This window comes from Euphorbia lathyris, chromosome 4, assembly GCF_963576675.1.
Source record: "Euphorbia lathyris chromosome 4, ddEupLath1.1, whole genome shotgun sequence".
NCBI lineage: Eukaryota > Viridiplantae > Streptophyta > Magnoliopsida > Malpighiales > Euphorbiaceae > Euphorbia > Euphorbia lathyris.
In genome coordinates, this window is record NC_088913.1 from 71,477,842 (window position 1) to 71,491,229 (window position 13,388).

At 33.6% G+C, this 13,388-nt stretch overlaps 1 protein-coding gene across 2 annotated transcripts; it reads right to left on the reverse strand.

The window, feature by feature from the left end:
* Positions 1–955: 955 nt before the first annotated feature.
* Positions 956–7,089, reverse strand: LOC136226934 (actin-related protein 5). Of its 2 annotated transcripts, XM_066015629.1 has the most exons (12): positions 6,763–7,089; positions 6,589–6,659; positions 6,307–6,431; positions 6,042–6,086; positions 5,399–5,501; positions 5,186–5,295; positions 4,381–4,490; positions 4,203–4,293; positions 3,680–4,123; positions 3,306–3,433; positions 1,872–2,211; positions 956–1,762 (listed from the first exon to the last, which is right to left on the reverse strand). In XM_066015629.1, the coding sequence occupies exons 1-12, from the start codon at positions 6,861–6,863 to the stop codon at positions 1,256–1,258; spliced, it is 2,175 nt and encodes a 724-aa protein (XP_065871701.1). In that variant the 5' UTR covers positions 6,864–7,089; the 3' UTR covers positions 956–1,255. The 2 variants fall into 2 exon arrangements, with proteins under 2 accessions (XP_065871701.1, XP_065871702.1); XM_066015630.1 differs by lacking the exons at positions 6,589–6,659; positions 6,763–7,089 and having other exon boundaries at positions 5,399–5,506; positions 6,307–6,399.
* Between the last annotated feature and the right edge of the window lie 6,299 nt (positions 7,090–13,388).

Genomic DNA, 13,388 nt, shown 5'->3' on the forward strand with positions numbered 1-13,388 from the left:
ATCTTCCGCATTTAACTTACTTTTTTACGACCGAGTGATCAATTGATTACGTTTTATGCAAGTTCAGGGGGCTAACTGAATATTTTTTGCAAGTTCAGGGGGCTATCGGAACACTTTGAAAGTTCAGGGGGCCAATCAAGCTTTTTGGACAAGTTCGGGGGGCAAATGATGTATTAAGCCTTAAAATTGTTTCTAAAGACAACTATCTGCTAATGTATTTTAACGCAATCTTTCTTCCTCTTTTTACCGAGTTAGATTTATGCGTCTTTCTTATTATTATTTTCTTTTTAGTCGATATTCATATATTTTATCGTGATCTATTTATCCGTCTGAATTATATAACAGTTTATCTTGTCCATGCATCAATAGATTTACGTTCTTGCATTAAAAGAATGACTTAGATCCAAATATTCAGAATGGCCTAAAAAGGTTGAAGAAGAGCGGTAACAGTTTATCTTATCCGTTGATCAATAGATTTACGTGGTAGCACCAAAAGAAGGATTCAAATCCAAATGTTTAGAATAACCTAAAGGTTGAAGATTTGATTGTGGTTGATTTTCTATGGATTTCGATTTACGAAAAATATATGTTTTATTGTTTTTACATATTTTATGGGTTTTTTTAACTCTTAGTAGACGTTTTAGTCCCTTTGTGAATCTTGTAAATTTTGTAAAATTTATTCCTGACAAAGATATAAACATTTCCATTAAAAAAAAAAAAAAAATTACAAAACCTCAAAGAACTTTTTTTTTTGTATTTTGAAGTACTACTATGAAGGCTTCTTATCTTTTTAATAAATCATTGCTTTCCTTTTCATTTTTTAATGAGACAACACTAACGTTGTCTGCTGCATTTATTATTATTAAATAATCTCTAATCAGAGTTTATAAATTAGAAAAATTATCATAATAAGTCAAGTCCTGTTTGTAATAGATTTTTTTTTTAGGCAATGATCTTTAAACAAGTCAATAATCAACATATGCAAAGATCAAATTCTTAGCAGTGTTCTCCAGCAAGTATTCACCAAGCTCTGCCTGATGATTTGTTTCAAATTTTTACCTACATATTTACATCGAAACTCGATACAGCTCACCACGTGTTTCCATCCTAGAAACATAGAGATGTCTAAGAATCATATTGAAGGCATGTGTGTATCAGTGACAGAAACAACAAATTGAACTCTAATGTCCGATCATTCGTTCAAATCGGTATCTATCTACTTAAATTTCATCCGTCTTGCAGTGTAATAATGCAACTATAGTGTGTAGCAAAATTGGTATCTTCGAAGCCAGTCTTCACCCTTCTCGTAATAATCCATCTTACTAAATGTCTGCTTCGGAAATTGCAACGCAGAAGCGTAGACAGAAGCCCCACGCCACGCATCAAGAACTGGATCCATTGCCCGGACAACCTTTATAGGTGACCCAGATGGACGAATCATTCGGATTCCAGCCTCCAAGCGTTCCGTTATACCAGGGTAAAGGCAGCTCCCACCAGTCATAAGGATTGAGTTGGTTAGTCTCTCTTCCAAGCTTTGGTCCTTGGATGGCAATCTCCTTATTGAGACACCAGCCATCTCATCTAACCCTGCCAGATCAATCCCAACTAGGTTGGGGTGAAACAAAATTTCGGGGCATCGGAACCTTTCAACCCCAATCAATATTTGGAAATCCTCCTTGGTCAATGGACGTAATTTTGGCATCTCGGGAGCAGGTTGTGATGGTCCTGCATCTTGTCTAGGGATAAACGTTGAGTCTAATTCCTGCAGCAAAATCGATAAATACCCATACATAAGTGGAATGACCAGGGTAAAAAAAGTAAGAAAATCAATAAGGCAGTACAGCAATAGAGTATGTTTTTATGAAGTTGACCTGAAGCCTAGAAGAAACACGGGAAAGCTCCACTTCATCCTCGTCTGGTCCCTCATCATCGTCATCATTATCTTTGCTCATGAGTTTGTAAAGTTGCCAATCTTCATCTTTGGCACCAAAAGTATCCTCTCCCTTACCTCGATCAAAGGCTGCTGTAGTCAAGAGGCGCATCCTTTCCCTTTGGGCAGCATTCAATCTCTCACCACGGCCAACAGCACCGGCAAAACCATTTCCATTTGAGTGGTTCCCATTTGTTTTGAGTCGTTTTCGCTGTTGAACTTTCTCACAGAGTTCTTTATATTTGGCATGCATCTCCTCCAAATAAAGTTCTGGGTTCTCCCTAGATAGCACAGGATAAAACACATCAGAACACAAATAAATACAGAAAATTCGTTGTTTCGAATACTCTAATTGTAAAGGATTTGAAGTGATTCTCATGCAGAAAGATAGCATCAAACACGAAAATGCTCATAAAACAAGCTCAATAAATGATGTTGAGTTATATTAACTTCAAATCTTGTCCTTGAGGTAGATTTTTTGTACAAAACATATTCTGAAAAGAAGAGGCTCCAACTGGTTATTTCTAAATGAGTTAAACAAAATTTAATGTACTCTTAAATAGAGCAAACAATTTCTTCCAAATAGAAGATTGTGAAATTAGAGGGCGAGCCTTGGCACAACGGTAAACGTTGTTGTTGTGTGACCGAGAGGTCACGGGTTGGAGTCTTAGGAGCGGCCTCTTGCCAAAAAAATTGGCAGGGGAAGGCTTGCCCCCAGTACACCCTTGGGGTGGGACCCCTCCCCGGACCCTTGCGTAGTGCACCGGGCCGCCCTTTTTTTTTAGAAGATTGTGAAATTAAATTGATTTTCATTTTCTAAGTATAAATCAGTTTCACATAGAATTAGAATTTAGATGGAATTCATGAATGAATGAACCCCATCTAGTTAAATTTGTTCGGTTGAAGAACGGTGTCGGCAAATTTTTGTTATATAGCATAAGGGTTTAATTGAAACAAGTACTTGGAGTTTTATCATGTTTTTGAAGCTTTATCCAAACCTTTTAATTAAGCGAATAAATCATTATTCTCAAATAATAGGTTGCAGTTTCATCCAAATCCTAAAATTAGTTCATTTGTCAAGCATCCAAGTTTGAGGGCGAGCCTTCGCGCAACGGTAAACGTTGTTGTCGTGTGACCAAGAGGTCACGGGTTCGAGTCTTAGGAGCGGCCTCTTGCCAAATAAATTGGCAGGGGAAGGCTTGCCCCCAGTACACCCTTGTGGTGAGACCCCTCCCCGGACCCTGGCTCAGCGGGGACGCGTAGTGCGACCGGGCCGCCCTTTTTTTTTTTGTCAAGCATCCAAGTTTATAAAACTCGACAATTCTATAAGAAAAGGTTTGAATATGAACAGAAACATCCAATAGTTTGAACATACAAGCGTTTTTCTTCATCCAGTTGATTTCTTCTTTCACGTTCTAACTCTTCTTCATGACGTTTCTGTTTGGCTCGTTGTCGGCCATCAGATGTGGTTTTTAGGAACAACTGCCTCCTCTTTTCCTTAAGCTGTAAAAATGTCATTGAAAGAAATTTATGGCACTAATAATGAGGAAGGCTACAGCAATGGTACTGGAGAATAGCACAATAAGAAAGTGAATCTTATTGGCCATTCTTGAGGTTATGAACAGTAATGTATAAGGTAAATAATGTTGCTTTAATGAAATTACACGATTTTGGTTGCATTACCTAAAATCAAATGCAGCAAATATAGAATATAAAACAGTAAAACGTACAAATTAAATGGGAGCATACCTGCTCAGGGGTCAACATGTTGTCAGGAACATCCACGAGAGGATACTTGTCATTTGCAGAGCAATCACTTTTCTCATCAACTTCAGCTTGCTCAACCTTTGTCTCCCCTTTCGCTTTACGTAACGACTGACTTGCTTTGGCAATTGAGGATTCTATTTCTTGCCTTGAGACATAGCCAGTATCTCTCAGGAAAGCTGAAATTTCGTCCCGGTCCACTTGATCAAGTTGTTGTAGAAGGAACTCCATACCACGCAACTGATTTTCTAGTTCATTTATCCTAGATGACCTCTTTGCCTCAGCCATGTCTCGCAACCGTTGACCTTGTCTCTCCTTTATGGCTGCCTTCCTAGCTATCTCTTCCGATGATGGAGGTTCTTCTACTGGTGGTGGAACCCAAGGGAGCTGCCAACACCTAGTTTTATCTTCAGCTTCCTTGGTACCTTTCTGTCACATAATAGCAACTGTTAACATTTCAGACGTTTGAAAACAGAAAAATAAGACAAAAGCTAACCAAACTCATTACCTGAAATAATTTAGCTTCCTCTGCATAATCTGTTGCAATATAACAATGCTCCATCTTGAGGTCTTCTACCTTTTCCCATGTTAATCTAGCCCTGTTTTAAGTACATGAGAAACAAACCATCAAAATCACAAACTATACCTATTAGATTCAAACAGAGTACACCCCAACATATACTCACATGTGATGAGGATATTTAAGTGAAAGAAGTTGTTTCAGATAATCAGTGACATGGAATCCGCCAATGTTAGTTCTGCAGCATCCTTTATAAACAGGCTCTCCATTAATAAACTGAGATCCAAAACAAATGGTAGATTCAAATTAATATATTGTGAAAAGGCAATCTGTGAACGCATTTATTTATTTATTCATTCCTCCTAATCTATAAACAAAAAAATTGGATTAAGCCTGGACAAGAAACATTAATACATTCATGCTCCAAAAGGGCATTAATAAGAATCAAAAGAAAAAAATGTTATAGGCAATCATCTGGATAAATGGTACTGGCTTTTTGGCAATATAAAGTATATATACCATCAATCCAGCAGCAAAGGTAACATCCACCTGTGAGTACATGTGCAGCACCATTTAAAGCAGTAACAAACAAAAACAAGAGAGAGATGCTCAGTTTGACGAACAAGGGGATTGTCTCAAGCACCTAGGTGCTTACGGCTTTAGCAGGTAAGTGCTTTCTCACCTTTTACAGTAATGGTCAAAGCATGGTTTCTCTCTCTCCACATGAAAATATTTATTTATAAAACTTGATATGCAATCTCCAATTCATAGACTTAGATTCTCAATTCTCTAGCCAGATGCAACAATAGGAAATTCCAGGCATGAATTTAATGGTTAACAACTTCATAACTTGCTTGTGATTGAAATCTTGTAAAAAACAATTAAAGAATTGAGAACACAGTAACTATCAAATAACAATCACCCAATTCTGAATACAATTCCTCAACAGATTTAAATAGATGAAACCCTACCGGAATAACATGAGTAGTGGTAAATCCTGGGCAAATGGCAAGGCCGTCCTTATCACAAATCCCATGCCGTTGATTATACTTATAGCTAAATGCAGCATCAACACCAAATGCTGTGAAGATGGCAGAGAAGGTGAGTTAGAAAAGCTGCACATCTATGAAATAAATGAAGACTTACCCCTCATAGGAAACTTCAAAACCAGTAGGAATTCATACCTACTGATGGAACTCCGTAAGTTTCAAAAAGAAGCTCTGCCATTTTGCTGCGCGATTGAACTGGGTTGCATACACATTCTGTGATCAGGACAGGATGATCAATCTGTTCTGCCCTCAAATGAACAAAAAAAACAACAAACCATTTATGTGAATCCATCAATAAATGACAAGTCCCAAGTAAACGGCAGAACATATGCAGAGACAAAGCCGAACAATATGAGCCACATGATGAATAGAGAATCTCGAATATTGTTTGTCATGAATACGTTACTAGTAAACTCAATTTTAGATTCTGAAAAGTCATTTCAAATGCTGCCTACACCAAATTAATGTTACTCCATGTGAACTCATGCTGCCATGAGTTAGTAAAACCAACTCAATTTAGTTCAAAGTTTGATGACAAGTGAACAACTGTTTGATAAACTATCATTTAGTTTGAAGTTTAGTCCATTCTACTACTCCAACATACACCATGTGTAGAATTCATGAATTTTACAAGAGTTGCCACAGATGTGTATGTAACACAATTCACTGTGATCAAGTAAGATTAAGAAGTCCACTTGTTACTATGCAATATGATTACAAAATTGTTTAAACATCCTAAAACATTACTATCTCGACTAGAACAATGTATTCATTATACCTGCGATCCATTTGCTCCCAATCGATCAAATGCAAAGTCAAGAATCTACAAAAAGAAAAGAAATGGTAACTGAAATTAGTTTTCTCAACATATCCAAACTACACTGTCAGCAATCCACAAGGTCCCAAACAACTTTCCAAAGCTCAATGTAGGTTTCTAAAAGAGGATGCGAAATCAGAAAATTTAAGCAACCCACAGCTTTCATATCCTAAATTACAACCTTGTTTTACATAATAAATTCAGAGCTATATGCAGTAAAACTCACGTATTCCATAATCTCGAATTGATAAACAACATTACTGTCAAAGGCAGAGCGAGGCCCTGAGCGAGTGCAGTCAAAGTATTTCAATAGAGCAGTATCATGGTCACCAACAATGGTCACAGTTTCGCCTGCAAATGAACAAAAGCCAAAGTAATTTGTGATTCCAAACAAAAAAAAACATAGAAAACTTCCATAACTAGGAAAAAAAAAATCAATATCCAGCAACAAAGACACCGATTCAAGCAATAATTCCCACGAACCAAAAACTAAAGAAAGTAAACTTACCAGTGGCTTTGTGGCGTGGGCGTTGGACAATGTTGCGGAAAATAACTCGAGGATCAGTCTCGCCGGCCCACCTGCGCAATTAATCACAAGAGTTCAAAACGAATTTGGAAATTAAAAAAAAAAAGAGCAAGAGAATTGTATATCAGCAAATTAGGGTTTAGGGAAAAGGGTTACCCGATGCGGAAATAGGAGGCGCCATTGTCGATGACGATAGGAGTAGAAGAGGAGAAGAAGTTGTAATCAGATTGTCTATGTATTTGCGAAATAAATGGCATATTTCTGGTTCACTGAGTTTTGAATGTTCTTGTATCAGATAAGGAAATGGTAAAAGAAGACGAACGCAAGAAGCTTTTTGCAGCAAGTTCTGTTTTTTTTAAGCTAAAACTGAAAACCGAGTCAGACTAAGAAGACCATAACTCAAATGCCATAGTAGCAGGCACACGACACAACCGGTTTGCTCGGATGGAATGGTCTTAATCAGGGAGGGCAACGAGTAGCTACTCGTGGTTAGTACCAATATCCAATCTTTACCGGTTTATTTGTAACTATTTCCGTCCCATTGCATTAACGAATATACTATATCCGCCTCATTTGAATCGCGGATATCCCGCGTGTACTTTTATCCATTAAGAATTACTATCTCCATCCCATAATAAAAGGGGGGTGTTTATCTAATTTTCACCTCATGTTTGCCTTTTCATTTTAAAAGGCAGAGTTTTAGGTGTTTGGTTAGATTTCTCCTATTTGCCTTTTACAGTTGAAAGCAGCATTAAGTATCTGGTTAGTGACCTCCTGTTTTCCTTTTACACCTGAAAAGCAATCTTTTGCAAAAGCAGAGAATCTTTGCTTTTTGGAAAATCAGTTTTTTCCAAAAACAAACAGTAACAGCAAACAGTAGGTAAAGCAAACAGGCCCTAAGTAATTTTAGAAATTTTCACACAAATTAAGAAATACAATTAATGTAGAACCTAATTAATGAATTTTACATTAGTTAACTTAAAAAAAAATCTATCAATGTAATGATTGAGCAATAAGTATTGGAATGTTAAAAACACATAGATCAAGACAAAAAATTTAATGCTTGGATCAAAAAACTAAACTAAAAAATCTTGGAAAACTAAAACGACTTATATTTTGGAAAAAAAATCACTTTCTAAAACGATTTATATAAGCAAAGTACAAAAACAATTCTTGTGGTTTTTCCTATTTACAAATAAAAGTATGTGGTTTAAAAGTTTGCACATAGAGACACATGGTGTGCTTTTTTTTACAAAATAAAACAAAATATTCGAAATTACATTGTTAAGTTCTGATTACAATCAAGATCATTTTTTATTTATTTTTAAATTATATTTTGACAAAATACAACCTCAAAATCAAATTACAACTATGTAAAATGAACTTAAATATTAATTTAGTTCATAAACTGTCAAATTAGTAAAAACGTAAAATATTCACCATATGATATGTAAGAATAATTTTTTTAAGCTAAAAATATTTTTAGTTGTAATCAGGACTTAACAGTATAATTGTGATACTTTATTTTATAAATAAACGTACCACATACCTCTATTCGCAAACTTTTAAACCATATACATCTATTTGCAAATTGGACAAATCACATACGCTTTTTTTTCCGTACTTTGCCCTATTACAAATCTAATAAATGGTAAATTTAATAAACCACATATAAATATTTATCTAAATTTAACAAAGATTCCAAAATCAAAAATTCCAAATCAACTCTAATTAATAAAAATAACTGAAATATATGATGGGTATCCGGTACTCGAGAGTTATTCTCATACTCATTATAGATAAATTTGTTGAACTCGTCTCGTACGAGTAATCCCATTCAAATCAGATAGTCTTAATTAACTATTTTCACACTTTAAACTAGAGGTGGCAAAATGACATACGACCCGATTACACGAACACGACACGGATTTTTAGTGTTAGTGTTGAGCTTAATAGGTAATAGGTCATTTTTGGGTTGACACAAAACTGACACGCAAATTTTTGGGTTGGATTAGTGTTGATATGTGAACCCAAAAACGACACGAAATGACACGAATATTGAAAATTATTGTTATATTCTCTCGTGTTTTTTTATGTCACTTTATTAATAAAAATAATAAAATTATAATTATCAATAGCAAATATTGATTTGAATTTACTAAATTGTTATAAACACATTACATGACCCTATAACATGATATTGTCGAACTTTTCGATAATTAGTGTTAACATACTAATTTAAAAATGATATAAAATGTTTAAAAATAGTACCATATCATTATAGTTTTAAGAGTTATTATTAATATATATGCATAACAAAATTACATGTAACCCGAAAACACGACACGAAATCGACACTAACCCGAATAGGTTAACACGACTTTGACACGAAAGTTTTTGGGTTGGGTTTGGATTTGCTCTTTTTGACACGAACCCGAAATGACACGACACGAACACGACTCAAACACGATAATGGACCGGTTCACTTTAAACACCCCCAATTACAAAAGGTTCCATTTGTCTAAAAAATATAGATTTGCTATTGGAGCTCCACAATAATATACACTAGTATTATTGTTGGAAAAAATATCACCTCTAAGCTTCATTGTATGATTCAAATCTTATAATGAAATATTTACCAAAAAAAAAAAATTTATAATGAAATTGACTTGTGTCAATTTAATCAAAATCGAATTTTTAGGTGGCAATTAGTTTTAAGTTAACAAATTTTGAAAAATTAGCTTAAATTTTATAAATTAGACTTTAAAATTGATTGTATTAGAATTAAATTTTCAAAATTTATGAACTTGAAAGCTACATATTATTGTATTTGAATTAAATTAACAGCGATTCTAAACTTTAGAATAGACTTCATAAGAAACTCATCACTAATAGGTCTGTTTTTCATTGATGTTGCTATTTGAAAATGCATTTCCGTGACTGCTCCACTGGTAATTTTGCTCTAGATTTTCCTTCATTCTCTTTGTAATTTTTTCTCAAGAAATGAATTTAATTAAAATATAGATAAGGGTTGGAAGTATTAATGAAAGATTTAACTACTACATTTCACAATCTTAACAAGTATATGAGTTGGTGTTTTTTTTAGTTGTTAGAGGCCTTTAAACTAAGCTTCAATCAATTGGATATTATATTTTAGATGTTTTCTTTGGTCCTAATCTTTTTTGATGTCCCTTAATCTCCATATGCAAGGTTTCCCTCCATTAAGCTAATGATAGTGGGTTGTTTGATTACACCACACTTCACCGATTCTTTGTATATCTATAATCACTTTGTTCATTCATGAATCCTCACTTATCTTCAGCCGGTTGATCAAATTGTCAGACATCTTGAAGCAAGATTTATCCTCTAACTGAGGCAAAGAGAGAATCAAAAGAAACCTTAGCAGAAGCTCTGTAGAGTCTCATTACTTTCAAGGTACACTTCTAATGGTATCAATGCTTTATTGTCATTGAGTCAAAATTGATGAACAAAATTATATCATATATAAATAGCAGCAGTGAAGATTTATGGAACAGAAAAGAACCATAGAAGTAAGGTATAACCAAGCAACCCACTATAATTAGCTTCATGTAGTGCCAATTTGCTGCAATCTTGCATATGGATATTAAGGGACATAAAAAAGATTAGGAATAAAGAAAACATGCATAATAAAATAGCTACAATCAACCAATTAATTGAAGGTTAGCTCAAAGGCCTCTAATGTGAACACGATAAAAAAAACACCAACGTTGTTAAGATTGTGAAATCTAGTAGTTGAACCTTGCATTATACTCTCAACCCTTATCTATGTTTTAATCAAAGACATTTCTTGAGCAAAAATTAAAAAGAGAATAGAGGGGAATCTAGAGCAAAATTACCAATGGAGCAACCACAAAAAAGCATTTTCAAATAGCAAAATCAAGGAAAAGCAGACCTAGTAAGTGGTGATTTTCTCTATGGCATAGTTTGAGTTGGTATCAATCGCTTGAATGTAGACACGTCTGTTAAGTGTATACTCATAAATCCATATTATATAATTAAGTCTAATTTTAAAGTTAGAAATAACCATTATGTTAATAAAAGAATAGGTGATATGAATGTAATTTATCCTAAATAAATTAGTAATGACTAGTCGTATGCCCACACAGTGTACGGGTAAATTAAATTCCTCTAACTACTAGAATATAAAATTTAAAATAATAAGTGATTAAAATCAGGCTTAATACCTTCCCAGCTCCCCCCTCCCCTCCCCCTTCAAGTTGTCCTAATCCTGCAACTGACCCATCGAACTTAGACTTGTAACAACTAGCGCCCTCAACTTGCTTATTCGAAATAAATAACCCCTCAAATTTCTCAATTGGAACAAATAACTCCGCAATTTGCTTATTTAGAACAAATAACTCTGCAATTTCCTTATTCCAAATAAGCAAGTTAAGGGGGTTAGTTGTCACAAGTCTAAGTTTGGAGGGTCAGTTGCAGTATTGGGACAAATTGGATGGGTTAGAAAGGTATTAAACCTTAAAATTAAGATAAAATAAATTTAAATTATGATAGTGATGAAATTAAATTCCTATAAAATTAATTTTTAGCTTTATACATTTAAATTTCATACAGTTTATATTGAAAGATGAAAAAGAAAAAAGAAAATATCAGGTGAAAGTCAATAATATTTATAACACATTCTATAAATAATTTTATTAGTAGAATCATCAAAACTTCACTTCATCAACTTTCTCATTTTGTACTTGAAAATTTTCATTGACTTTATATATGATAAATTGAGGCATTGTTTGATAACCAAACAAATCATTTAAAATAAATATTTCCAACACTTAGTAAATTTAAATGTGTTTGGATAACTTATTCTAATATGTAACTTAAAATTTTAAGTTACAAAACCAATAATAAGAACTTAAAATCATTAAATTAAGTACTTTATTTTTAAAATTTATCAAAACAGTTATAATATTTAATATTAGTTTCAACATGTTGAAAATATTTGCAATAGTAGGAAGAAATATATACCACTTCATTAAAGTCTTCTAATCAAAGTGCTTTTTTTATGAGTAAAAATTATAATTTGCAAAATTCAAGCAATATTATATGCACATATACAAGTGGAAGCCCTAAACAGTATAGATTGCAATTTCGTATCACAAAAATTTAAATGTTACCCTTTCAGCACCTATCGATTTTCACCCCAATTTCTTTCAATTTTACCATCATTCACGCTTCTTTATCGTTCTTCCCTCTTAATTACTATCCATCTATTTCCAATTTTACCCCTTTATCTTCATGTCCATAGCACTCGAGTAAAAAATAGATCTAAAAAAATGTTACTGGTAGGATTAGCTTTATTCTAATATTATACACATACAAAAAGAATTGCAACCTTAGAATCCAATAATATATCTAATTACTTAACTACAAACTTACAATAGGGCCTTATTAGAACCATAAATCTAAAAAAAATGTTACTGGTAGGATTAGCCTTATTCTAATATTATATACATATAAAAAGAATTGCAACCTTAAAATCCAATAATATACCTAATTACTTAAACTAAAAGCCAACAATTACATTAATTTGCTTAACTATTAAAAAAAAAGCCTATGATGTGACATTTGCTTTTTTTCTTTCGTAAACTCTCTTGATTCTTTTTGAAAAAAAAAATCACACGTTTCTAATAAATAATTGAAATTAACATAGATGAAGTATGATCACTTATCATTGTAATATGTAATTGATTATGATAATCTTCAACCACCACCATTAGAGAGCGCGGCTACAAATCTGAATGACCTATACAAAATGGCATCAATGTACAAAATAGTAATGTATATCCTTTCATTTGGTCAACCTATGTCTTTTATATATAGCAAGATAAAATGGAACAGCCAAACACTGAAGTAGAAATCGACCATACTGAGATCCATTCATCATGAATTGATGTTTTTTATTGCGATTATTTAAAACAAAAACTTCTAATCCTCTATTTCCTTCATATGCACTGTCTATTTGTTTTGAATGAAAAAAATCACTCTTATATAGGGAGACAGTTGGAACATTGTTTTTCTCAATTAATTCACTTAATAAATGTTATCGTCGTAATTTATAGCATTTTTAGTATTTAATTACTAGTTATTTTGTACCATTTTAATAAATTTTAATAATGGTTTTTGTATATTTTCTTCATTTTATGTATTTAAGCCAATTTGTGTGTTTTCTAGGCACTTTCGCAAGGTTTTCGGCACAAATAACCAAGTCGGGGCTTAAGGCGACAACTCGGGAGTAAAAGGGACCAGAAACAAGGAGTTTTAGTGACAGCAGCGTACACCTCGTCGTGGATGTGTGCTGTAAGATAAAAGTCCAATTGTTCACACTAGGACAGATTTGACACATTTTCGTATTTTTAACGTATCTCCCTCATACGGACTCGGATTGAGGCGATTCAAAATGCGTTGGAAAGCTAAGAGAAAGATGAACAAGTGACTAATAATAGTTTCTCCAAATTCGAAGTGTATCAAGCCCAGAAAATTCCCAAAGTTGATGAACATGTTGAAGCCTATGATTCCTTTCCCACCTTTACACATTTCAACTCCTAAATTGTCAAAGTCTTCCACCATCCTCTCTTAAATGCAAAATTCAGAAGATTAAGGAGTGGGAGGCCATAAGGATGACTTGGTCTTTGGAATTTTGTGTACCATTTTACTATAAAAGGAGGCATTGGGTGCCATTTGAAGACACACCAAGCTTAGGCTTAATTCCTCCCTCTATAATG

Bases quoted from the DNA above. Each gene is read 5' to 3' on its own strand.
- LOC136226934 (XM_066015629.1), bottom strand. From the start codon at position 6,863: ATGCCATTTATTTCGCAAATACATAGACAATCTGATTACAACTTCTTC. The intron at 4,294-4,380 runs GTGAGTATATGT...TACTTAAAACAG, and splicing joins CTTAAATATCCTCATCACAT to GGCTAGATTAACATGGGAAA. The intron at 3,434-3,679 runs GTATGCTCCCAT...ACATTTTTACAG, and splicing joins ACATGTTGACCCCTGAGCAG to CTTAAGGAAAAGAGGAGGCA.